General features: G+C 37.9%; 1 protein-coding gene across 4 annotated transcripts in view; it reads left to right on the top strand.

Annotated features, from left to right (window-relative positions):
• XPO1 (exportin 1) overlaps window positions 1–26,906 on the top strand; it is a 62,366-nt gene extending 35,460 nt beyond the window's left edge. For all 4 annotated transcript variants that reach the window (XM_007428833.4, XM_007428832.4, XM_007428834.4 and 1 more), the window contains 13 exons: window positions 1,507–1,645; window positions 2,210–2,391; window positions 3,805–3,961; window positions 4,571–4,734; window positions 5,040–5,174; window positions 8,051–8,234; window positions 9,600–9,706; window positions 10,781–10,975; window positions 14,089–14,257; window positions 14,655–14,789; window positions 14,890–15,049; window positions 15,138–15,234; window positions 25,858–26,906. In XM_007428833.4, the coding sequence (XP_007428895.1) occupies window positions 1,507–1,645; window positions 2,210–2,391; window positions 3,805–3,961; window positions 4,571–4,734; window positions 5,040–5,174; window positions 8,051–8,234; window positions 9,600–9,706; window positions 10,781–10,975; window positions 14,089–14,257; window positions 14,655–14,789; window positions 14,890–15,049; window positions 15,138–15,234; window positions 25,858–26,004 (1,971 nt within the window). In that variant the 3' untranslated portion in view covers window positions 26,005–26,906. The remainder of the gene's footprint in view (window positions 1–1,506; window positions 1,646–2,209; window positions 2,392–3,804; window positions 3,962–4,570; window positions 4,735–5,039; window positions 5,175–8,050; window positions 8,235–9,599; window positions 9,707–10,780; window positions 10,976–14,088; window positions 14,258–14,654; window positions 14,790–14,889; window positions 15,050–15,137; window positions 15,235–25,857) is intronic.
• The last annotated feature ends 861 nt before the right edge of the window (window positions 26,907–27,767 follow it).

Below are 27,767 nucleotides of genomic sequence, written 5' to 3'. Positions count from 1 at the left end.
ATCTCTGTATTGTGGGATGTCCTGGTCCTAGACCTCTGTATTGTGGGATGTCCCAGGATTCTCCCCTTTCTTTTTTAACATCTATATGAAACCATTGGGGAAGGTCATCTATCAGCATGGGGTGCAGTATTAACAGTATGCTGATGATAGTCAATTATATGCCTCTGCCCCTAGCTGCCCAAGTGTAATTGTCAAGATTCTGTCCCAGTGTACAGAGGCTTGGGGTTTGTGGATAGGAAAGAACAGGCTTTGGCTTAACCCTACTGTGACCTAGTAGCTGTTGGTTCCTGGCCATACAGGTCCAGGAACTGGAGAGATTTCATCTTTGACTCTGGTTGGTGATTCACTACTTCACTTGGATTCAGTGTATAATCTGAGGATGCTTCTGGACTCCTAACTCCTACTTGAAGAGACAGTGACAGCTGTGACTAGGGAAACCTTTGCACAACTGTGCCAGTTGCACCTCTTCCTAGATCAGAGGACCTGCTCACAGTCACTCAAACTTTAGTCACTTCCCAATTGGATTATTGCGAACTATATGGGGCTGTCCTTGAAAACCATACAGAAGCTTCAGTTGTTCCAGAATGCAGCAGTGTAGGTAGTTATGGGCGTTCCTCATTACACATACATAACAACTCTACTTTGCAAGCTGCATTGCCTCCCTACAGGCTTTCAGGTCAATTCAAGGTGCTGGTTATCACCTATAAAGTCCTGCATGGATTGGACTGATTTATTTGTGGGGTTGCCTTCTCCCAAGAATATCTGTCCATCCCACACACTCCAAGAGAAAGAATACACTCCATGTCTCTTCTCTAAAACAATGTCACCTTGTGAGATCCAGGAGACATGGCTTCTTGGTGGTGGCCCTTGCCCTTTGGAACAGCCGCCCCCCCCCACACAAATACTACAATTGGCCACAACCCCACAGGCCTTTGGAGAGATAGCTAAGACCTGGATCTTTTCCTGGGGTTGGGTCAAGATGAGAAGAATTCCCAATTGAAGAGATACAATATATTTTAGTCCTGAGGGTCATTTTAATTGTTTCAGTTTGTTTTAGTGATATGCATTATTTATATTTGTATTTTTATTTAATGATTCAGTGTAAATGTTTGAAATAAATAACATTTAAAAGTGAGGTGGGAAAGAGAACTTGAGGGAGTTGTAAGGGGGATAACCACAGGTATACAGGCACCCACTGGTAAATGTTAAGGATTCCAGCTGTATGAGTTGCATGCCACGAACATGAGGTTTTGGATTGTTTTTCCTAGGAATAACTTTCTTTTATCACTATTACTATGTAAAACATTTGTTTATATTAAAAAAACAGTATCAGCACTTTGTAAATGCACATCAAGTTTATAATTTGGTTTTCAAGTTTTGTATACTGCAATAATCAACTGTAGACTCTCAGTTGTTAGCTGGTCTCTGCCTCATCTAGCCTATCAGATAAATAGTGATGTGAAAAGATGACTGTTAAATGTTATGATTTTTTTTTTTTAAATATAGGTGCGATTGTTGATGGTTAGCCGCATGGCAAAACCAGAAGAAGTACTTGTTGTAGAAAATGATCAAGGGGAAGTTGTTCGAGAATTTATGAAAGATACAGACTCTATCAACTTATACAAGAACATGAGGGAAACACTAGGTAAATTATATTTGTATGATTATTACCTTTCATTCTGCTTTGTTAAGAAAAACTTTCCCCAAAAGTGAAATGTGGGAATTTATACTACTGAAGTAAGAGTAATTGGGGATGGGAGTGATTAATTAAGAGCCAAAATTAACTCTTAATTTAGTAGCACAAATTCTCCCACTTATTTCAGTTTATGGGAAGGAATAAATTGTTTTTCCCATGACAGCCCCAAGCAAAGGCAATGCATAGGTTGATATCATTCTAACTTTTTATAAGCAAATTTATTTTACCATGATTCTATAGGTTGAAGTTTTAGTTGTAGGTGCTTTTTATAATTTTTATTAAGGTAATTGGTTCCGGTTTGTATTGGTCTCCTTCAACTCTGAAAACCCTAGCAAAACTACAACTGCTAATACATTGAATATGTGTTCCACAGACTTGGGATGACTGCCACATAAAATACAGTGCCTTTAGAATTGTAATTCATCCGATTCACTGTAGCACTTCATTACATATTAGTGGAGAGAATATTCTGAATTCCTGGTAATATCCACTTATTTAAATTATTTCTTCCAGTTTATCTTACCCATCTGGATTATGCAGATACTGAACGAATAATGACAGAGAAGCTTCACAATCAAGTAAATGGTACTGAATGGTCATGGAAAAATCTTAACACCCTATGTTGGGCTATAGGTTCAATAAGTGGAGCAATGCATGAAGAAGATGAGAAGAGGTTTCTTGTAACAGTAATAAAGGTATGGACAGACAGTAATAAAAATGTAGACAGACATTATTAGCTTCTCGGGGAAAGAAAGAAAACATAGTAAGACCGTTTTTTAAAAAAGATTTTTTTTATCCCACCTTTATTATGTTTATAAATAACTCAAGGTGGCAAACATACCTAATATTCCTTTTTCCTCCTATTTTCCCCACAACAACAACTCTGTGAGGTGAGTTGGGCTGAGAGAGAGTGTCTGGTCCAAAGTCACCCAGCTGGCTTTCGTGCCTGAGGTGGGAACTCTCAGTCTCCTGGTTTCTAGTCTGGTTCCTTAATCACTAGAGTTTTGCAAATACTTAGCCATATCAGGAGATACTGAACTTCTGTTGAGGCTTAAATTCTGAAAAGTTTGGTGATTTCATGGAAGTCAAACACTAGTGTTACAGCCTCACTGGCAAACTATTAACAGCACCTTGAATACCTTCAAATCAAAATACTCCTCCTCAATTAGTGACCGCAATTTGTTCCCCTAAATTGGAAGCAAAATTGTTGCTAAGTGAACCATGTGACTGAGAGAAAGAGACACTGCAAAGATGGCTGGTTGCTGCGGTCTCGGTTAGATAAAGTTCTCTCGTGCAGCAATGCCAGCATTACTCTCACTGCAGCATGCATTGTTGTCAGGCACAGAAATTTGATCATAAGTGCACACATTGGTTGGATTTTTAAAAAAATTTATTATTACCATCATATTTATGAACGGCCATTAAATGAGGTAGTCACTAAACAAGGAATGGCTGAATAGGATACAGAGCCTTTAAAAATTCCCTTCAGTATTCATTCATTACTCATACGCAGGCACTTGAAAGAGCATACTCTCTGTTAAACTGTTCAAGCAGGCCAGCCCATTTGATGGGGGAACAACAGTGGGGAGAGTCATTTTGATGACTGCTCTTAGTCTTTGGAAGTTCTGTCAGGCTTGCTCTTTCTGTTATTCTTCCAGGAAGCAAAAACATTTTTATTTAAGCAGCTCTTTATGCTAAAGCTGGTATACTTATTAGGTTGAGGTGAATTTGTTTATTGCAGTATTTTACTGATGTGTTTTAGCTGGTGTATTTTTTATTAAGTTTGAAATCTGCAGTTGGTTAATTTGCATATTAGTGAAACTTTCATTAAGATGGACTTCTGTTAGTAGTATACTCAGGAGAGGATTTGTCTTTTATGTTACTGTGTATTGTTTATTGGTGCTTCATTAATAGGGTCAGGTTATCAAGAAGAATGTCTTCATTTTTTGCATAATTACAGAATTTATTACAAGATGAGGTCATGGCTATTAGTTTACAAGTATTTGATTTCACTTATTTTACCTTATTCCTCTTTCTGTAATGTTGCTTTATGTAACTTTTTATCAAAAGCAAAAATGGAATTCCTTATGAAACTTGTGTTTCTGTAGGATCTTCTTGGACTCTGTGAGCAAAAGCGAGGAAAAGATAATAAAGCTATTATTGCATCAAATATAATGTACATAGTAGGACAATATCCAAGATTTTTGAGAGCCCACTGGAAATTTCTGAAGACTGTCGTCAACAAGCTGTTTGAATTTATGCATGGTAACTTACCTGGAATTTCATTTGGACTGTGCAGTAATAAATGATATTGTTAAAAAGCAGTAATGGTTACTGCTTTTCTATTAAATATCTGAATAGGTGGGTTTTTTTAGAACTACAGGTAGTCCTCGCTTAATGACCATTCCTTTAGTGACCATTCAAAGTTACGATGGCACTAAAAAGTTACTCACAACCTGTGCCCGCAGTTACAACTGTTGCAGCGCCCCCACAATCACATGATTGTGATCCGGGCACTTGGCAACCAGCTCGCACTTACAACAGTTGCTGCATCCTGGGGTCACATGATCACAATTTGTGACCTTCCCAGCCGGCTTCCGGTAAGCAAAATCAGTGGGGAATCATGTGATTCACTTAACAACCACATTGCTTAGCGATCTAAATTCCAGTCCCAGTTGTGGTTGTTGAGTGAGGACTACCTGCATTGCTATTTAAAATATTACTTAAATTTATAGAAAAATAAAAATAAATTTATTACTGTGTGCTTTTCCTTTATCAGTCTGAACAAGCTCAGTATATATACAACTGAGAAATGGCTTCAGAATGCAGAAAAAGCTTCTTGTATCAGCAACTATTTCTAATTTTTCTCTTTAGAAACTCATGATGGTGTCCAGGACATGGCTTGTGATACTTTTATAAAAATAGCACAAAAATGTCGAAGGCACTTTGTTCAAGTCCAAGTTGGAGAGGTAATGCCATTTATTGATGAGATCCTGAACAATATTAACACAATTATTTGTGATCTTCAGCCACAACAGGTAAATATCAGTTATATATTGCAAAAATATCTAAAATAGGGGAATGTGCAGAAGCATGGGCATTAATAAGGTTTTTTAACCTTGAAAGAGTCCTTTTGTTTATAGAAGATACTTTTTGGATCCACTCTAGTGACTGTCTCTTTATATTGAACAGTAAATTACATTCATGGAAATGTAAAGATTTTTAAACAGTTTGAAAAGACACTTGAGATTTGAAATGTATAGCTAAGCAGATTTAGTGAAATTGTTATTCAGTTCCAAACATATTCAGTTACATATTTTACTATGCTTTTTACTTCAATTAGGTGCATACTTTTTATGAAGCAGTTGGATACATGATTGGCGCTCAGACTGACCAGACGGTACAAGAACATTTGATAGAGAAATACATGTTACTCCCTAATCAAGTATGGGACAGCATAATTCAGCAAGCTACAAAAGTAAGGGTTCATAACATATACTCCTTGCAAGCATGATAATAGTTTTAGAAAATGTTGATTTATAGTGAAGTTAAGGTTGGGTTTGATTTGGAATGTGGTTTGCTTTCAAGAAAAATTTGGTTAACAAATATTTTTATGGGAATTGTTTTATTATTATTTAGGAATGTGCAAAATCAAAGCATGAACTATTCCATGCATTAAATAACTAGTTTTGGGTGGTTCATCTCTATATTAAAATACATATGTCACCAATATTTTTGTCCGTATACAGAATAAAACAGGACAGTTTCATTCCAGATATTTTATTTATTTTTTATATATATATAAAATAAATTTATTTATCATAACATTTATTAAGTATTTATTTATTTGGCATATGTACATGGCCGCCCATCTCACAAACAAGTGACTCTGGGTGGCATACAACAAAGCTAAAAACAATATATACAAAGTATTATTATCATTTAAAAAATTTAAATTATAAAAGGCACAAAAATAAAAAATATTAGGTGAAGAGCAGGTGTTAATTACACTGGAGCCATCTCAGTATTTCACTAGTCCCCTGGGGTCCCCAGGCCTGATGATACAATTAGGTCTTGAGGGGCTTCCAGAAAGTTAAAAGGGATGAAGCCAGCCTCTCTTCAGAGGGAAGAATGTTCCGTAAAGTGGGGCAACAGCAGAAAAGGCCCACCACATAGGACCCATCAAGTGAAGCTCCCTAGCCAACGGGACCCGCAGCATGCCCTCTCTAAGCGGGACAGACAAATGTACTCTGGGAGAGGCAGTCCCTCAAATAACCCAGTTCCATGCCATGTAGGACTTCAAAGATCAAAACCAGCACCTTGAATTGGATCCAGAAACAGACTGGTAACCAATGCAGCTCGCCGAACAGAGGTTTAATGTGCATTCTTCTAGAAACAGGTGTAATGTGCTCTTCTAGGAGCACGCATAACTGCCCACACTGCTGCATTCTAAAGCAGCTGAAGCTTCTGGATACTCTTCAAAGGCAGACCATGTAGAGCACATTACAGTAATCCAACCAGGAGGTGACTAGGGCATGAGTGACTGTGAGTAGAACGCCCCCCCCAAACTAGGAATGGGCACAACTGATGCACAATACAAAGTTGAGCAAAGGCCCTCTTAGCCATAGTTGCCACCTGCTCTTCGAGCAGGAGTCGTGAGGTCTAGGAGAACCCCCAGATTGTGCATGGTGTCTGTTTGGGGCACTGCAACCCCATCCAGCACCAAAGATGGTATAGCCATGTAGCCCCAAAGCCACTCAGTCTTGCCAGGGTTCAGTTGAAGGCTGTTGTTCCCCATCCAGACCCTCACAGTCTCCAGGCACCAGGATAAGATGTCCACAGCATCACTTAATTTGCCAGGGGCAGAGATGTATAAGTGGGTATCATCAGCATACTGATGATACCTCACTCCATAGTGCTGAACGAGCTCACCCAGCAGATTCCTGTAGATGTTAAATAGGAAATAGAGAGAGCACCGACACCTGTGGCACCCCACACAGTAGGGGCTGAGGATGGGCCCTCTCCCCCCCAGTCACCACCAACTGGAATTGACCCCGGAGAAAGGCGAACCAGCACCGTGCCGTCCACCCCCAACCCTCTGAGTCAATCCAGAAGGATACCATGGTCAATGGTATTGAAAGCCTCCAAGAGGTCAAGTAGGATGGATGCTTTACCCCCATTCCGCTTGCACCAGAGATTATCCAAAAGCACAACCAGTGCTGTTTCTGCCCCATACCCAGTCTGAATCCTGACTGAAAAAGATCCAGATAATCCGCTTTATCCAGGGTCCTCTGAAGCTGTTGTGCAGCCACCTTCCCCAGAAAGGGGAGGTCAGATACTGGATTAAAATTGTCCAGTATGGTGGGGTCCAGTAATGGCTTCTTGAGAAGGGGGCGAACCAAGCCTTCCTTAAGAGGTAATGGAACAACCCCCTCACTCAAGAAGAATTTACCACCTCTAGAACCTACTCTCACAACACCCCCTGGGCCAGGAGAAGCATAGAGCTAAAGAGCAGGCAGCTGAGCAAACAGTCCTAAGGACTCTGTCAACTTCATCAGCCCCAACAGGTTCAAACCAAAATGCTGTTGTTTGGGGCCAAAGTGTTTCAGAGGAAGAAAAGCAAAGGCTAAGAGGTTTTCTTGGCCAAGGCATGTCCTCATTATGCTATAATAGTCTCGGAGGAAGCAATTGAAAATGAAACATTGAGGAGCTAGTGTCTCATGTGACTTGTTGTATTGTCAGGGCAACCCCATGCATCCCATAGAGGGCGTGCCCACTCCCTTCCTCCTCTTCTACATAGACAACAAGAACTAAAGGAGAATTGGGGAACAGCGAGATTAGTGGGATATATCACACTGGGAGCTGCTAAGACTACTGTAATAAGCAATAGCACAAAGATCACGCAGAAGAAGAAAGAAGAGGAAGAGTGACATAAACCAGAGTATAAAACCATTCAGGAAGCCTTCTGGATTTTTTTTAGCCTAAAACGTGACTAACCAAAGTAGTTCGTCAAAAGTTCAGACTCTGTACAGAAGTTTTGTTCAAGTTCTTGATCATTTCTGTCTACTGTGGTGATCTTGGATTTATATCTTTTTAAAATCTTGTTATTTAACTGTGCTCAATTATCCAATTATGTTTGAATTGAGAGATTTATACTCTCTCAAATGTATGGAAATAGCCTACTAAGTTGTTAAATATGAAAAATATTTAGTAGCTATTTCCATACATTTTGAAGGAATCTTCAGATATGTTTTTTCTGTGCATTTGGCCTGTACTGAACCACAGCATTAACTTTTATACATATTAGATGAAGAGCTGCTTTGCTTGCTAAATGCACACATTTCTGTTTAACAGAATGTTGATATTCTTAAAGACTCTGAAACAGTTAAGCAGTTGGGGAGTATCCTGAAAACTAATGTGAGGGCATGTAAAGCTGTTGGGCATCCATTTGTGATTCAGCTTGGAAGAATCTACTTAGATATGCTGAATGTGTATAAGTGCCTAAGTGAAAACATTTCTGCAGCTATTCAAGCAAATGGTAAGAATGACTGCTTTAATTACAATAATATTTTGGATCTTCTCACTAGATTATTTGTCATGTGAATAAAATGAGCTAGACTTTCTAACATAGAAGAGGAACCTAAAACAAATAATGGGATGATTGAGTAAAGCTAGTTACAGCAAGTTTAAACGTGGGTTGAATTGTGGGTATGATCTGCTTAATATGTGATGGGTGAATAAACTTTGTTGACATGAATACAGTCACATCAGATGATGAATTGTTGTTATAGAGCCTTAATAGCTTCACACAGGGAGCACTATAATATAAAGATAAGTGTGAATAGAAAATCATAATTTGGTAACTTAAAGACACAACAGTATAATTTCTTAATTGAAAGTAGTACTTTAGTCTCAGTTTACTACTGTGGATTTCTTTGGCAGTCACATAAGCTTTCACAGACGTTTAGTGAACATTCAGCTTTCCTAAATTCATTAACTGTTTGGTGCAAACTCTGGCGTAACTTAGAAGGCACCCAAGCTCATTTGAGCATAAAAAAGGAAAAGCAGCTTTTTTTTTCTGTACTTAGTGGCAAGCTTGGGCCTCATTCCAAAAAAGTATGAGTGGAGCCAAAATAAATTTTAATTGAATTTCAATTTAAGATTATTTGAATAATCTTCCCCTTCTCCTTCCTTTCCCTGTGACAGTAAAAATTAAGTCTAGCAACCATTTTTGAGTTCTGCAGGGACCCAGCACGAGGCTTTTCAATTCATGTACTTTTGGCATACAGTAACCATCACTAGTGTCAACACATACAAATACTTCTAATGGTAGAGTTGGAACAGAGGAGAATGGTACACGAGAGAGGAGATGTAATCCTGTGACTAAGTTTTTCAATGGTAAAGGACCAGAAGCATTTTCATAAGGTCAATTAAAGCCTTAGAATATTTTTATACCCAAACAGAATATACATACATTATCATAATCTGCTATAGGCTTTCTGTAATTATAAAAATATGGGTTTGCCTGTTCAGTAGTCATGCCTCAGAGATCAAGGCCTGGGCAACCTGTGTTCTACCAAGATAATGAAGTATGCTTGGTAGATACCAAGGTATCATGTAGATTTTTGGCATTCTCTATCTTGTAGCCTATTCTGGACTTTGTTTAATTACTTTTTTTCATTGGCATTAAAGTTTTCTTTATAGAATGGTTATAGGAAGATTTTGTGACCCTTCTAACATAGCATCTTGAATCTGAATAGCATTTAATAGGTTATTATTTGGTTCTGGATTTTTTTTCTTATTTAATTTTGTTGATCTTTGAAAAGGTAAGGTAAATCTTTCTAAATCGGTTTGCTTTTCCAAGGCTATTCTTGATTTGTAATTGACCTTAAAACTCTTCCAGGTGAAATGGTTACAAAGCAACCTCTGATTAGAAGTATGAGAACAGTAAAAAGGGAAACTTTAAAACTCATTTCTGGTTGGGTGAGCAGATCTAATGATCCTCAGATGGTAAGTGCAATGACCTTAATAAACTACTAAAACATACAGAGGATGCATTTGCATGACACATCAAACTTAGCTTAACATTAACCCTAATAGGAGACTTACCTTGACCTTGGGAACACCCTTCAAGTGGTTAGGTGTTGCTACTAGCAGCAGCAGTTTGACTGCCCTAGGGATCTGCAAAAACATCTCGGATATTCTTACCTCAGAACAAACCTGTGTTCTGGATTTCTGTCCCAAGCTCAAGACAAACTGGGGATTTCACTCTACCTTGTCTTCAGGGTTTCCTAACAGGAAACAATGGGAATTTTAAATCAAGATCTAGCTCCCTCAGTTTTCATCCAAGTAGTAGCCTAAACTTTTTAAAAAATGACCAAGGGGATTATTTCTACAGAAATGTTTAAAATAGTGTTAAATCCCAAGAAATAGTTGAGATGTGGTAGGGTTCAGCACTTCACTTACCACTGTGGTTCTAGAATGGAAAACAAAAGAGCAGAAGACTTGTTCTGAGTTCTTGTCTACATATGAACAATTACAATATTTCCATGTTCATATTGTTGGAACACATAACTCACTCAAAACATTCCAACAGAATAGGTCATGCTGCTTTGTTTGGATTTTGGAACACTTTTTATCCCTGATTATCTCACCACCTCTGCCTGCTGAGAGCAAATATTCCAACTGCCTTTCTGATGTTTTACTGATGGGGGAAGGGATATCTTCATTTTAGACCATTGCATAGGAGAGAGGGAAGTTTATTTTGTTTAAAATTAAGTCACTCAGAGGTAAAGCAAACGGAAGTGAGAAATATAAAGTTGTCTGAAAAGTTTATTACTTAATAATTCTGGCCTATTTTTTCTTAGAAGGTATTTTTGTCTGGCTCATGTAAAGCAAGAATTTATCGCAACTTTAGGATTGTACAAGTCTCTTACTGATTCTTTAAATCTACTACAAACTACAGTTTCTTTTGTGGTTTATTTACATATTGCTTTTGACTATTCTTTAAACATACTATAGTTTAACACATGCAAACTTTAGGAAATGTTGGGTTAACCTACTTCGTTGGGTTTTTTTTTCTAGGTAGCTGAAAACTTTGTTCCACCTTTGCTGGATGCAGTTCTTATTGATTACCAGAGGAATGTTCCAGCTGCCAGAGAACCAGAAGTGCTTAGTACAATGGCTATCATAGTAAACAAGTTGGGGGGACACATTACTGCTGAAATACCTCAGATATTTGATGCTGTCTTTGAATGCACATTGAATATGATTAATAAGGTAATTCAGTGACTCTTAAACATTAAAAAATAGATATAGGGAGGAAGCTTATGAAAACTGATTTCATTAACTTTCAGTAAAGGAAAATGCAGTTTTCTGTAGGTAGAGTTGGAGTTCTGTATTGGTTCTTCTATTGTTTTCCTAATTTATTCCTCAAAAGGCTGATTATTTCCCACAGCTTTTAGTACAATGTTCATGCAACTAACTCTGTATAGTAATCACTTTTCTTTCTCTATTGCCCCTTCATCCTGTTGATCACACATATAACTATTTTTATTATTTCCTATCTCCCGTGCATCCTAATTTCATGTATTTTTTCTACATTGTCAGAATATGACACTACATATTTTATATTGTGACTACTCTTCTTAAAATATTTTTCTGGCTTCCTGTCTGCTCATGGATTGGGCAGACACGCTTTTTTTATCCTTACCTTCCAAGTGCAGAAGGTCCTTTCTTCTCCATATCTTATTGCACTTATATTCTAACAGTAGTTAGAATTCTAAAGGTAGTCATTCACTTAATACTGTTCTCAACCATTCAACGATCTCTCAGATCCTGAAATTACTTACAATCACTTTCTGTTCTTTGCACTAAGATCTGCTTCCCAGAAACTTTCTGTTTCTTTTAAGTTCCATCTCAAAACTTTTAGGTGACATTTGGATCATCCTCCTTGGCTAGAAGTATACCATTTGATGCCCCACAATGGCATGATGTACCGCCAAAAGCTTTGGTGGTAGTTCCCAACAACTCCAAAATCTGTCACCAAATTGTAACATTTTACATCATTGAAGAGGAAAATGAATAAATACATAACTGGAGAGTAATATGAAATGAAATGAGGTTTAGTTTTAAGCTTACAGTCCTAAATTGACTTTCAGCCTAGAAATTCTGTGAATCTCTTCCTCTGTGCCTTATTGTAATTAAGCCAAAATAAAAAGATAGAGTCTCATAGGATGAGTTTCTGTCATAGATATGTCCTTGGCAATAGTATGTTGTGCCATTATCTTTTTCTGTGATTTTAAAACATTCCTCAGTGTAGCCCACAGCACAACAGTTTTTTATTGGTCTTCATCCAAGTACTAACCAGACCTGGCCCTGTTTAGATTTTTTAAATCATCTAGGGCCAGGTAGGTACTTTTACTTCCTGTGGGTAAGTAGAATCACAGGTAGTCCTTGGGTTACAACGGCAATTGGAACTGGGATTGCCATTGCTAAGTGACGTGGTTGTAAAGTGTGGCATCACATGACTGCATTGCTTAGTGACGACAATCCCAGCAGTCCCGGTCGCCATCGGGAAGCATGGGTCGTTAAGCAGGAAGTGCAGGAGTCCCAGGTAAAAGTTGGGGGGAGGCCCAGTGCAGACCACACGAGCGCAAAAAGGCCGTGGGGTGGAGGGTACAGTGCAAGTGCAGGAAGGCTGCAGGGTGGAAGGCATGGCACAAGCACAGGAAAGCCAGGGGGACTTATTGGAGTGACTTGTAACCTTCCCTGCCAGTTTCCCCATTGACTTTGCTTGTGAGAAGCCGGCGGGGAAGATTGCAAATGGTGATCACATGATCATAATTACAAGCTGGGCACATGAGTGCCCAGATTGCAATCATGTGACTATGGGGTTGCTGCAGTGGCCAGAGCTTCGAGAACTGGTTATACATCTATTTTTTCAGCACTGCTGTAACTTTGAAGGGTTGCTGAATGAATGGACGTAAGCCAAGGACTACCTGTATACTATTTTCTATTAGCTATTTGAGATAGTAAGTCCTTTAAGCTAAGTGTCTACGTAGATGAGCTGTGTTAATTAAATAACAGTACCTTCTTTATGTATCAGTCTTACCTCTGAAAATCTAGCCTGTATAAAAATACATTGGAAGTGCATGGGCTGTAAGTTCAACTGGGAAGTAGAAAAAAATCTCAGAAGATAGTGGCACTTCCATATTGCTCAAGAAAGCTATATAAACATATTACCAGAAGTCTGGCTCTAGCATCTAACATCTGCTAACAAAATATATGCAACAACATGGAAAACTTTCTTAAATGGATGTTTAAAAAGATATGCTTTTGAAAAGAATGGAATTTCTGCAAACAAATTTAGATAGGTTCAAATTCCAGTATTAGGCATCAGTCGGCAACCTTGATATCCTCAGCTATAAAGGGAAAGAGATGCATTTTCTCCTCGCATTACAAGAGAATTTATTATAAACTGAACAGCAGTTGTTAGATTGCCTAACTGGAAATCTAAATTGGTAGAACTTGCGGCATTACTATTTGAACCAAGTGACTACCTTATCCTTGAAATGTCTAATGCCAGTGACAGTATTCCTAATGATGATCATGTTGACCAGGTAGGTTTTGGAGCTAAGACCTCTTTCCTTAGATATTAATAATTTTTCACATAATTCATGTCTGTATGCCTCATCCTGCCTTCATATTCAGATTAAAGAGAAAAGAAAGTAGAGAAATATTGCTGTCTTTTCTTGTCCCAATCTCTGAACTGTAAGAGAAGAACTAGCATAATTGGGATGCAGAAGGGGACTGCATTTTAATTTGTATAGGATTTTAGAGATTGCAAAGACCCTTCAGAACTTGTAAGGCCTTGTGAATATTTTTGAGAATAGCTACTTCAGCAGCTTTCCAATTAACTTATAAAAGGTATTTGTGAGGCAGAGCCAACAGATATTTCAGTAGCATTACTCTTTATTGGAGGATGTGCTTCAGAAGTTGATTGTCAGTGTAGTATGACAATTTCTGAATCCAACAAATTCATATTGATTTGTTATTCCCTGATTTGTAGAGTGATCTTCATGAATTTCCAGAGAAAACAAACTTCTTTACCAATTTCTTTGCAGAAAGGGCTTTTGACTCCTTTGAAAATTGATATTTTATTTAAGAAGGCTTTTATGTGTTTTTTGGGTTGAGATGAAGGGCTAATCTTGTTTTTCTACCCTGGTCTGGGGGACAAGGTGTCTATTCCTCTGGAGAGACATTTGAAAATTTGACTTGTGTGATACAAGAGTAGACAGTGTCACAAGGTGAAGAAATTACTTGACTCAGAGAATTACACAAGTAAGGAAGTTTCTGGATTTGCATATAAAAGGATCTCTTTTCTCCCTTAGGACTTTGAAGAGTATCCTGAACACAGAACAAACTTTTTTTTATTACTACAAGCAGTAAACTCCCATTGCTTCCCAGCGTTCCTGGCCATTCCACCTGCACAGTTCAAACTAGTATTGGACTCTATCATTTGGGCTTTCAAGCATACAATGAGAAATGTTGCAGATACAGGTGAATATGCTTTATCCTAATCTTCTAAATTATTACGGTTTAGAAGCATGTAGGTAATGCAGCTTTTTTACAGTCTGTTATCTATCTGTCCAGTCTTGATAAAATGTAGTGTTAAGTATTCCCTCATGAATTTTATCAAATTCCTTTGTCAGAAATTGAGAACTTTTAAACCAGTGTGAGTTGGTTTGCTTAGATACAGTTCAGATTGTAACTGTTAAGAGTCAAATTGATTGTAGGAAGAAATATATATAGTAAATAAATACATGGTAAAAGCAGAAATAAAATTGTAAAATTCAAAGAACAGTAGATGTAGTCATGCACTGGTTTTCTACAATAAAATGTAATACCTGCAAACATTTAACATTTTAGAATGACTTTGCTTTGTGCTCTTTTCCAGGCCTTCAGATCCTTTATACACTTCTACAAAATGTTGCACAAGAAGAAGCTGCTGCCCAGAGCTTTTATCAAACTTACTTCTGTGACATTCTTCAGCACATTTTTTCTGTTGTAACAGACACATCTCATACTGCTGGTAGGAATTGAATCCTGTGGTGGGAAATTAGAAAACTTCTGTTAAGAGTAGAACCTACATCAGTTACAAATATTAACTCTAATTTGTATATTCTAACCAGGTTTGACAATGCATGCATCAATTCTTGCATACATGTTCAACTTAGTAGAAGAAGGAAAAATAAGTACTCCCCTAAATCCTGGAAATCCAGTAAACAACCAAATGTTTATTCAAGAGTATGTCGCTAATCTTCTTAAATCTGCATTTCCTCATCTGCAAGAGTAAGTACTTGATTTCCAAACACAACATAGAATTTATATGCACGTGACAATCATATAAACTAACTCCTTTTTTTTTTTTAAATGTTAGTGCACAGGTTAAACTGTTTGTAACAGGACTCTTCAGTTTAAATCAGGATATTCCTGCTTTCAAGGAACACCTTCGGGACTTCCTAGTGCAGATAAAGGTATGTTTGATGTTTATGAATGCATATTGGATTGCATTCATAGAGGAAGGATTTTCTGTTAAGACTGCTGGGGGAAATTGTTCATGCACAGTTAACCTAATAATTGCCTGGGCAGAAGGTACAGTGGAACCTCAGGTTACGAATTTAATTCGTTCCATGACTCTGGTCGCACCCCGAATTGGTCGCAACCCGAAGGAAATTTCCCCATAAGGTTCAATGTAATTACTGTTAATCCGTTCTGGCGTGGAGGACAGGGAGGCGGCCACTGCTTGGAGGGAGAGTCCCCCTCCCTACGACCACGTGTCGGGTGGAAAAATGGCCGCGGACCACATGTCGGGTGGAAAAATGGCCGCGGACCACGTGTCAGGGGCAGAAAAATGGCCGCGGACCACGTGTCGGGCGGAAAATGGCCGCGGACCACGTGTCGGGCGGAAAAATGGCTGCGGACTGTGTCACGGGAGGGAAAATGGCCGCGTATCCTGTTTGTACCCCGAGGCGGAGTTCGCAAACCGAGGTAAATTTTTGTGGCTGGAGCTGGTCGTAACCCGAAAAGTTCATTAACAGAGGCATTCGTAACCCAAGGTACCACTGTAGATATATACTTCTGAAACACTGTGAACTTTCTTTATAAATTCTTTGAATATTGTCATATTGGTAAATATAGCCATCTTCTAAATTCCGGAGTTAGCTTGAGTTCTCAGATGGATCATATATCCATCTTCTGAGTTTGTATTCTTTATATCAGGCAGTAATGTTTCCACATAAGAGGTGTGCACGAAGTCCAAAAAAATTTGGATACAAATAAATGCATTTATTCAGAAGATTTTAAAGACTAATGTACAATTAAAACCAGAGAGTTTCCTTTTGGGATTAATGGACAGACAGCTAGAAAAAAAACATGGAACTTTGTTTTTATATATGACAACTGCAGCAAGATTACTATATACTCAAAAGTGGAAACGTTTGACACTATCCACAATAGAGGAATGGTTCCTGAAGATGATGGAACTTGCAGGGATGGCTAAATTGACTTCTTTGATTAGAGAAAAAACAATATTTACATTTGTGGCTGACTGAAAACCCCTTACAGACATTTTGTATGAAACAGAAAAAAATGCACTTATGATTTGTAGTTTTGATGATTAGGGGAAAAAAATGGATAATAGGAAAAAGGCGAGGTCTTTTTTTTTTTTTTTGTAATCATAGAGTAAGAGGTAACTTTGTAATCATACTTATATTTGCTGCAAAGGAAATCATAAGCTTCTATTTCTTTTTATATTTCTTTCACTTTTGTCTTTTCTTTCTTTTCTTTCTTTGTTTTCTTTATTCTGTATTAGTTTGTGTTAGTTTTTATGTTTTCTTTAAAACTTTTAATAGTGTGTGTGTGTGTGTGTATACACACACGCGCGCATGAAGTATCTGGATACATTTGGTTCTCATTAACATTTGGGTAAGGTGGGGGGTTCCTAATGGTTAAGAAGTAGCTCAGGAAGTGGACTGTTCTTTGCTGGAGGTGTGAAAAGAGTAGTTAGGAGTCTTGGAAAGTACTTTAATATAGTTAAGGTATTCCAGTACCAATTCCTGCCCTTTGGAATAGTCTCCCCCCAGCGGTGCAGTGGGCCCCTTTCCTCCCAGTCTTCCAGAAAGGATTTAAGACCTGGGTCTGTCAGCTTGCATTGGATGACAAGAGCTGTAATCAATCCTGGGGGTGGCTGGCGCCCTTATGACACTCCCTGAGCTGATCGCCAATTTTATCATTCCTTGGAGTTTATTTATTACTTATTTAAGATTGTTTTATATTGTATTTTAATTGATTTTACCTCTTCCGTAAACCACCCGGAGTTGCTTTTTAATGAGATGGGCGGTGACAAATTTGATATATAGATAAATAAAAAATAGTAGAGAATACTAGACAACACATGACCCATTGGGTCATCTTTTCAGAGATATTTCCTTACCTAAACAGAAACAGAATAACCAAGGGCAAAAAAGCAGTGGGAGTGACTTGCAACTTTCTGCTGGTTTCCCCATTGACTTTGCTTATGGAAACTGGCAGGGAGCATCAGAAATCTTCCTTCCTTCCTTCCTTCCTTCCTTCCTTCCTTCCTTCCTTCCTTCCTTCCTTCCTTCCTTCCTTCCTTCCTATAATATATGCTTGTGCCATTTGCCCTCCCCTCACAACCCTCAGGAGAACCCTGGTGACACCTCCTCCTCCTTAGCTGACCTGTGGAACTGCCTGCCACTTTGCTGAGGGGAGGTGGAGCAAAGGGAGCTGCGGACCATGAGGAAAACTGCACCCCCGCTCCCCATTCTAGCACGTCCCCAAGGGCCCCTCCCTCAAGGGAGGAAGAGGGCTTAACTGTCGACACCAGCACCCCCCAGCCAACCGTACCTCGCCAGCAGACATCCTTATCCTTCCCTCAGTGTCCACAGCCATTAAGAGATTTCACATTTCTGCCTCATTTCCAAAGCAGCCAGTCACCACTCAATTGTCGGGCCTTGCCACCAGCCGACTAAGCACAGGGGACAGAGAGAGGTGGGAAAATCGTGATGTGGGCTGACCATGGTGGCACAGCAGCACAGCAGTGCTGAAGCTGCCACAAATGTCCCAAATTTCAATCCCATGGTATTAATGGGTCCCAGATTTTTGACACATTCTGTAAGTTAGCCCATTTGAGGTACCTCGGTTCAAAAACCGTTGCCCTATGACGCACCGTTTCGCCCAGTTGAAGGTTACAGGCACAAGTACATAGATATGTAGCTCATGGTTGAACTGTTGGGTTCTTGGTGTTCTCTGAGTTTGGCTGTTTAATTACCAAGCTTGGTAACATCATCAGTGCATGGGAGAGTGGAGTTTGCTGGCTGTTTATATATAGTAGCTGGTTCTGCTAGTCTGTCATTGGGGTTTGGTGTCTTCCTTGATGGTTCCTTTATAAGGACATTGTTTCTTCCTTGATTGTGAATCTTGTGCTGTTTCTTGCTTATTGTGGGATTGGCTGCAAAGGAGGGTTGCTCTGGGCTTGTTTCTTTCCTTCCTTTTTGATTGTATACCCAGTGGTTAAGATATTATAATAGAATCTTGAAAGTTTGTCAAAGGCCTTCTCTATTTCAATTAATACCTAATCCAGTCAAGATGGAATTGTTTTGAGTTTTTCTCACATCTGGCCTGAAATACCTCTTTTATAAGAGCTCCATGCTCTCCTGCCATTCTTTTAAAGATTTCCCTGTTCCTAGTGTAATAACAAACTGGATTTTTAAAAGAATACACATATTAGTAACTACCCAGACAGAGGGGCTGGAATATTACATTTTTACCCAAGAAATAAAAACTGATGAAATCCACTTTTCTTCATACCTTGTTGCAAAAAGTTATTTTGTAGCAACAAAAGCTTTCTTTGCATCTTACAAAACTACTTTTGTCTTGATATTATCATAATATAATGTTATAGTATTAATGTTATCAGAGACGTATGATCCTTTCAGAAGAACAATATGCAGGATGAATTATTAATGGTACTCCTTTTATAATTGTGCAGTATAGCAATCAAAGTCTCAGCACCTACATCTAGGATATTGTATGACAGCTCATACAGCTCATAGGCTTCTGTACTGTTTTCATAACAAACCCCACAATATTACGAGGATAGGTCTCTTTTTCAAAGATCATTATGTATATCAAATAATATAGGAGGTAGGCTTTTCCTATATTTTTTGTACTATTCAGTAGGGTTCCCTTCTCAGTTTTCATTGTTTAAATCATTTCAAAATCTTCCACAAAGTTAGAGATGCATCCAAAAGTCTTTTAGGAACAGCATATATATCCTAATAAATAAATAAATAGGTCTCTTGAGTAAGAATAGAAAATCTTTGGAATATTTATTCAACTTAAAAAGTTTTCCACCTTGTTCAATGGGCATTTGTGTATTCATAAAATATAAGTATGAATAGAACTCCCTAAACTGAGAATCGCTTTACAATCTTTATGAATTGTCTCTATAGAATCCCTTATTATAAGTATTTTTATGTGGTGTTTCAGTTCACAGGGAAGCAGTTTCCCAGATTTTTCCCTCTATTCTCAGTGTATCTGCTTAGTATACTTAAATATTTCATATTCAGAGTATACAGTTGCTCACCTTCCAATTTAAAAGATTTATAAACATTTGTAAAACAGCTCCAGAAGACAGTTTGCAGCATAAAACATTCAGACTTTCTTTACAACTTCCTACAATGAGGTTCTTCCTTTTTTTCCCCCCCTCCACACGGCATAGGTTATTGCCTTCCCTCATACAAATGCTTTGAGTGTATCCCAGATGATCCTCACATTTGCTGATTCTCTGTTTGAAAAATTACATTGGTATTATTTTGTTGCTGATTAACTGAGGCTCATCTGAGCAATGACGTATTAAAATATAATCTCCAGCTAATTTGCATTTTCTTAGTAAAAATCAACAACCTAAAAAAAAAATCAATGAGTACAATCAGAAATAGTAATTGAACCAATATAACATTTTTCAACTAGATTATAGATTGAGATATTAAAAACAGGTATAATATAAAGTTGATAAATATGTTCCTGTTTAATTAAATTTAGTTGTTTTGCTATATTAAATTCCTAGGAAAAAATGCATAGAGGGTACTCCAACTGTGAGAATTATTTTGGAAATTTTATTTCAATCCATTTATAAATCCAAAATTAAGACCCCCAGCCACAGTTACCTAGTTCACCACTAAACAAAAAGACTTTTAAAACAGCTGTATAAAATACCTGCTTTGACTTTTGTTGGACCATTAAAGTTCATTTAGGTATCCAACTATCTCCATTCTTAACCACCAAAATTATATTATACACATCAATATCCAAGATATTGATCAGCTATATTTTACTCAGCTATAAAATTTTGAGATTTCTTAATACTGCGTTTTTTAATTCCCACTTGCACAAATCTGATCTACTAACTTTCTAGCCAAAAGATATATAAGAGAAAATGCAGTTTTCTTGTAAAACAAGCAAAAAATTTCAGCTGTCATCAATTCCTAAAAAAAAATGTTCCTTCTCTTAAATAATCCCTTCAGTCTTTTAACAGTCTGTGAAACACCATAATTTAATACAATAACATAATTTTATATTTGAAATAGTAACTAGATTCAAAGTCAAGGTTAAATTATTAACTCTTAAAAAAAAATGGAGACTTTTTAAAATAGAAATTTCAGGCCTTTGTTAGTTGCCTAAACTGAAAGTGATTTTTCCCAACCACAACACTATCTATGTTCTTTTTAGCAAAGATAGGGTTTTGTTTTCTTTCACAGCCTTACAGTGCACCAGATAAGGTGTTGATTTCTTCTTAGGTACAGGGGGAGTTTGCAACTGTGGGTTGTTTGAATGGTTTTTTAAATCCTTATCAGCTCTTTGGTCGCTTTCTTCCTTAAGCCCCTCTTCTCTTCCCTCTTGGAGTCTGGAGTCTCTTCACTCCTCTCCTTTCCTCCTGGAAAAAAATACTGGCTGAGGGGGATAATCCCCACCTGCTCCATTTCCCAGTTCACAGAGTTTGGAGAGAGAAAAGAATCTCCCTCCCATCCTGCAAAGAATGGCCAGGCACAGTTCTTCAAATCAGAATCCTTCTCTCTAACCTCTGGCGAAGGAAAGAGAAGTGGGGGAGCATCCATTCAGCTTACAGAATCAGGAAGGCAAGGAATGAGTGTCCAGACACCCCCTTTCTTTTATTTTAGCAACATGTTCTGAGGACAAAAAGTTAGGAAGGGACAGGGCGGGTATAAATAACCCTTCTCTTACCCCAAGACATTGCTCCCTCTCTCAGAGACTGTAGATATTTTGGATATCTGGGTGGGCCTTGGTTTGTGGAAGTATTGCAAATGAAATTGGCAAAGAAACTAGGGTAGGTGAACATTGTCTGCTGCATAGTTGGGGAGCAGGAATGGCTAGAAGTGCCAGATAAAATAATAATGGTACAATTTAAACAAAAATTCCATAATTTGAAATTAAAAATGTATCTTATAAAATTATTTTAAAACTACAAAGAAAAATACTAACTGGCGAAAACCATTCATTCAAAAAGAAAGGCTACAGGTATACAACAGGAGAGAAAACACAAGAGAGGAAGATGGGATGGGGGATGATGAAAAAGAAAACTATTTCTGCAAGGTTACGCTGTAGAGCTATTTCTAGGTCAGGCATCTTGATCTTTTTGTCTCTTGAGCTGTGAATCTGAGGTAGAGTCCAGTAAGATTTCTAATCAAAAGTTATAAGAATGGGAGGAAGGGGGAAGAAACCTGAGGAAAAGAAGAAAACGGTTTTTGAGTAAATGACTTACGTTGGACTCTCTTAAAATATAAGTTATTTTGTGGAGAGCTATGTTTCAACATAATTTAATTAAGTAATCCTTGATTTTCATGCCACTTTCCAGGGATACACCAACAATGTCACAATAAAGAAAAAAATATCTTTATTCCCACTTGCCTTGCATTGGGATAAATTGAATAAAATTCTTGATGTTTTGCTGCTACTGTTCGGTGCTTTTTTAAAACTCTAGAAGGCAGATCAGGAAAAAAAAAATTCCCAACATGTAGTTGTCTGGTTAGATAGCTACAGAATATTGTCATATTCAGATTAACAACCACCACCATCATCACAGGATGTGGATTATACAACAATTTAAACTTTGCTTGTAGTCTAAAAGCAGTGTCCAAAAAAATGTCCACACTTCATTTGAAACAACATCTCTAAAAATTTCTCTGTGGCAACAAGAAGATATTGTTTATCTTCTTTGTCTTCTACATATAGAAAGTTCAGCACTCCCAAGCACTTGCAACTTGCTTGACCTTCAGTCTGATCTAATTCCTCTTGGCAGGCTATCTGCTTTGTTTTTACCTTGTTGCGTGTGTGTCTTCTAAATTTTTAATTCTTTTTGTGTAATTCCACTACAGTTGTTCTAAGCAATTTCACATCTTTCTGCAAACCTTTATGCTTTCTGATGGATCTGCTTTTGAAGCATAAGGCAAGCTATCTATTGGTACTACAGCATGACTAAAATCTCAGAATTAGAAAGTTCTCTTACCCCAGTATCAGAAGGTATCTCTGGAGTCAAAATCACTTTGCAGACATCTCCCTAATAAGCCCTCAGCCAAAGCACGTGCGTTCTAGGAAAGGGTTACTGTCTCGGATACAGCTGTGCTCTCCAGCTCAGCAACAGGTACTTCAAAAGCTGGAACTGGAGTACACTGTTCAGGATAGGAAGGGGAGAAGCTTGTTTCTTTTGCTTTCAAAGCATCTTACCAAAATTCCAAAAGGAGTGGAGAACAATTCATTTCACTTTTCAGCTTACCAGCTTTTTATTAAAGATTTTAATTACAGAAATAAAAACTAATACAAACTAAACTCAGACAAAGAAAGGAAAGGAAAAAGAGTAAAAAGAAAGAAAAGTAGAAAAAGGAAAGAGTGAGATAAAGAAAAGAAATATCTTAACATTTTTGATATTTTTATTTTAATTTATCTTTTTATGATTTTTTAAATCTATTTGCTGTTTTATTTAATTGTTGTACGCTGCCCAGAGTTGCTTTGTGTTAGATGGGCAGCTGTATAAATGTGACAGAAAGAAAGAAAGAAAAAAGAAAATAAAGAAGTTACTTCCAATCTTTGTCACAAGTATAAGCAAGTTTGGTAGTTCTTCACCCCCTATAAGGTTACAAACAGATATCTCTTCTTCCCAAAACCCAGCCCTTATCTATAAGCAAATCCATAAGACATCAGTTTTTCAATCCTGGTGTCAGCAAAAAGTCTGTAAAGGGTTGCTAGAACTTTATAAAAATATGTCTTATTTTAACCTCGATCAAATAAACCAATTTTATATTCCTTCCTTTTACTTCTGACAATCTTGATCTTTAATTCCTTCAGATGTTGTAGGATTTGGTCTTTCTTCAATTTTTCTTTTTCCCACCCCAAAGGCTTCTTCGAAGCTTTACCTCTTTTGTAATTCCAGTAAAAAGTTATTATCCAGGTCATTATCTTGGTTTATAATTTGTATCTCCCCTTTAATTTTTAAAACTTCAGCCAGTTTCTTTTATATATCCAGTAAAGAGTCCTTATCTGGTTCATTCTCTTGGCCTGTCACTTGTATTTCTGCTTTAAACACCTTCTCTGTCTTGTAATCCACACTTATTTTAAACCCAGTATTTCTGATTCTACTATTTTTGCACCAAGCAAGATTTGTTTCACATCTGTCATTCCTTCATTAACACCTTTTGAACATAGTCTAGCCATAGAAGCAGACATCATCACTGATATGTTGACATTTGTGGCTACTAATTTATGGCCCCATTCTTCGAAGATCTCCTTTAATATTTCAAATGTTAAAGCGTTTTGTGTCATTTCTTAAATCCCAATACTGATCAAAATCAAAAGCAGGTTTATACTTTTCGGGATGGGAGGGGAGCCTGGAATGTTTAATCCCCTCAAGTGTCCAATTTAAGTCATAGAGTTTCTAATCTCTGTTATGACTTACAGTAGCCAAAATAATTTTGGTTCCCACAAAAAGCTGTTTATTTTATATAGTTAGTTCCAAAATCTTATTGTAAAAGTTTCAGTATTCAATATTCCAAATTTTTCTGGACTCTTAATCCTTGGTTAACAACCACTTATTCAGCAACCATTTGAAGTTATGACGGCGCTGAACAAGTGGTGGTTACGACCTGTCCTCAAAATTCCGGCTGTCCAAGCACCCCTGTGGTCACATGATTGCAATGTGGGTGCTTGGCAACCAGCTTGCACTAACATTGGATGCAGTGTCCCACAGTCAGGTGGTCAAAATTTGCAACCTTCCCTGCCAGCTTCCCACAAGCAGAGTCAGTGAAGAAGCCAGCAAGGAAGGTCACAAGTTGCTCGGGTAAATCTCCCCCACCTGTGTACCCTCTGCACTCACGCCATGCCAGCAACCTGCACACTCTCCCTGAGCACCACTGCACTTGTGCCATACCTCCTTGGCTACTTGTGAACTCTCTCCCACCCCAAGAGCAGCAGCCACCCCAAGACTCACTGCGCTTGCGCCACACCTCCCCTGCCTTGGCACCCTCCCCGAGCCTTACCGCACCTCCCCCACCACTCACACACCCCTCACTCCCTCTCCCACCCGGCAGCAGCCACTTATCTGCCTGCTTGCTAGTCACCTGGGACTTCCAACAGCCAAAGTCAGTGGGGAAGCTGGCAGGAAGTTGTGAGGAGGTACTCACTTAATGACCCACAATCCTCGCTTTACAACAGCAATGGGGACTGCAGGGGTTGCCATAGCTAAGTGATGCAGTCACGTGACATTGGACTTTATGACCACATCGTTTAGTGATGGAAATTCCAGTCCCAATTTTAATTGTAACTCAAGGACTACCTCTATAACTTTCTTAGTTCAAAATCTTATTTAGCTTTTTGCCATCTATTTGAGTTCTTAAACTTATAGTTGTTGTTGTTTTTTGTTCAGAAATGAAGATGGGCTCACCAGGTGGCTTTTCAAACTTGTCATTCCAAAGATCTCTAATGGCTTTAAGATAGTTAAATAAGCACTTTCTGAAAGTGATTACAAAGTGAGGTTAGCGAACTTAGTGTCTTTCAGAAGGCTCTGCCATGGTTGTGAGCTTGATGACTGATCCCTTCATCTCTTAGTGCTCATACTCATGGGAGACCACTATCCTGCAGTCTCCTCGCAAGGAGCAGCAACCCAGAGCACATGTAGGTGATCTCCCATCCTCTCCTTGTCCAGAGAGGCTCCAAAGAACCTATCTCACCAGTTCTTCAGTCTTTGCCACTAACATTGTCTCCACTCTCTTGGAGATGTGTTTAGCTCACTGTGCCTCCCCTGGAAGTCCTGAAGGAGAAACAAATTGACTCAGCACCATCTTGGGTGAGAGTTGGACTAGATGATCTGATAAAAGGGAACAGTGCAGTGCACTGTTTTTGAAAGCTTGGGACTGAAGGAAAGAAGGAATTTTAACTTCAAGAGGAACAAGTTAAAAAAAGATCCTTGCCTCAAAGATACAATCAAAAAATATTACTGCATTTAGATAAAAATTGTTTCAGCAGGATCTGAACATAAAAGACTACGTTAAGAGCTGTTCTTCAATGTACATTAACATTAACAAGTTATTATATACTATTAATACTGCCCTTTGGAACACTCTTCCCCCAGAAGTGAGGTTGGCCCCCTCCCTGTTAGACTTCAGGAAAAAAAACTGAAGACCTGGTTTTGTCATCACGCATGGGGTGGGGATGGGAATAGTCAGTTTTGGGGTTGGCTGGTTTCCTAGTCTTCCCTTTGACCGATATTATCCGGTTACAGGCTGAAATAATATCACTATCTCTTGGATTTTATTGTATTTAATAATTGTATTTTATATTTGTATTATTTATGTTTTTACTGATTTTAAATTGTTTTGTTGTGAACTGCCCAGAGTCCCTCCTTGTGAGGGAGTTGGGCGGTGACATAAATTTGATATATAAATAAATAATAAATTAAGTTCCTATTATTGATTATAAGCTTTAAATGCTTGGTGCCTTTTAAAAATTTTTCGACAGTATTTACTATATGTCTGGGTTATAACTCCTAAATTATTTTCTTTCCATAGGAATTTGCAGGTGAAGACACATCTGACTTATTCCTGGAAGAAAGAGAGACAGCTCTTCGACAGGCTCAGGAGGAAAAACACAAACTTCAGATGTCTGTCCCTGGCATCCTTAATCCACATGAAATTCCTGAGGAAATGTGTGATTAAAAAAAATAACCAGTTTTGCTGTTTTCTTTCTGTACAGCTGCTTTGTTGTAGAAGAAAACAGGACTTGGATATTTGTTGACCAAAATGATGCCAATTTGTAAATTTAAGATGTCACCTAGTGGCCCTTTTTTCTTATGTGTTTTTGTATAAGAAATTTTCTGTGAAATATCCTTCCATTGTTTAAGCTTTTTGTTTTGGTCATCTTTATTTAGATTTGCATGAAGTTGAAAATTAAGGCATTTTAAAAATAAAACACTTCATGCCCATTTTGTGGCTAAGAGTAAAAAAAAAAAAAGGCAAAACATATAACTTGTAAAGTCTATTGCAAAATTAAACATTTTTCCAGTTAGAACACCTTTTTTTTTTCTTTTAATTAAGGATCACTTTCTAGTCTGCTCTGCAGTCTAGAAAAAAAGGGTAATAAAGAAATCCATCAAATTAATTGTTAGTAATAGGAAGATGAGTGCTGCATCATCAGACATGAGCAGCTTTGGGGCTAAGTGATAAGGCTAGGCTACTGATATTTGCAAGTCATATGGCAAATTTGCAGCAAGATCATGTGCATATCATCCCATTGTAAAGCAACTTGGAAAAAATATGGGAACACAGTACAGTTAGTTATTTTTACACAGTTCTTTTGTTTTTGTGTGTGTGCTGTCGCTTTGTCGACAACAGCTTTTTGTTTTCCTCAATGAGGAGTGTTGCTCATTTGTGAGCCTTCATTAACTCGAAGTGAAATGGTTAAAATATTTATCCTGTTAGAATAGGCTGCATCTTTTTAACAAGCTCATTAAAGAAGAACTCTGGCTTTTGAGATGACTTCTACTAATTTACATTGTTTACCATGCTGTAGTGCTTTAAGAACACTACTTAAAAAGCAAAATAAACTTGGTTTACATTTATTTTCCTTTCTGTGGCTGTATTCTTTCATTGGAATGCTCTAATCACTCTAAAGTTTAAAATTTCAGTATGGATCTGCAAGAACTGTGTCTGGCACAAACTCCATCAGTTACCATGAAATGTCTACAAGCATTTTCTGTGCAGTAGTTAGCAACTCTCTACACTTGGATTTTGAATATGAATCTATGAATGGCTTGTCAAGTATATTTTTCCACATGAATGTTCTGTGGCTTTTTTTTTTAAGCACAATATAATATAACCAAAAGCAAACAAATGTAATGTTTAGCAATATCTGTTATTTAGCATTTTTCCCAGAATTGTCTGCATATCAAACTCTAGTCTGTTTATTTTGGTTTTCTTGGGGCAGTTCCATACATGTTGCCTTCAGTCCTAGGACTGTCACACTTTTTTAATTCAACATTTTCATGTGCCATTTTTTAAAATTAGGATATATTATTTAATAGATTGATAAATAAGATCGCCTATCTCATACACATGACTCTGGGTGGCTGACAATTAAAATAGAGAAAAAATAAAAACAACCAAAATTAAAAACAACACAAATAGTATAAAAATAGTATCCGAGAACACTCATAAACAAACTAACCACTAAATGGGTTCACCCATACTAGCAGGGCACCAGGCTTGATGGCAAAGCCAGGTTTTTAGTGCCTTGCAAAAGGCCAGCAGTGTTGGGGCAAGTCTGATTTCTGGAGGATGATGTTCCAGAGGGCAGGCACCATAGCAGAAAAGGTTCTTCTGGGTCTCCTAGCAGATGGCACCCAGAGCATGCCTCTCCTGCCAGATCTAACAGGGTAGGTAGACACCAGGTAGTGATGATTCCATAAGCCCTAATAATTATC

The sequence above is a fragment of the Python bivittatus genome, unplaced genomic scaffold (genome assembly GCF_059951505.1).
Source record: "Python bivittatus isolate LINGU-HERP-01145 unplaced genomic scaffold, Pbiv_v1 ctg000020_np1212, whole genome shotgun sequence".
NCBI lineage: Eukaryota > Metazoa > Chordata > Lepidosauria > Squamata > Pythonidae > Python > Python bivittatus.
Note: the sequence above shows the minus strand (reverse complement) of the source record. Positions and strands in the feature narration are given on the sequence as shown.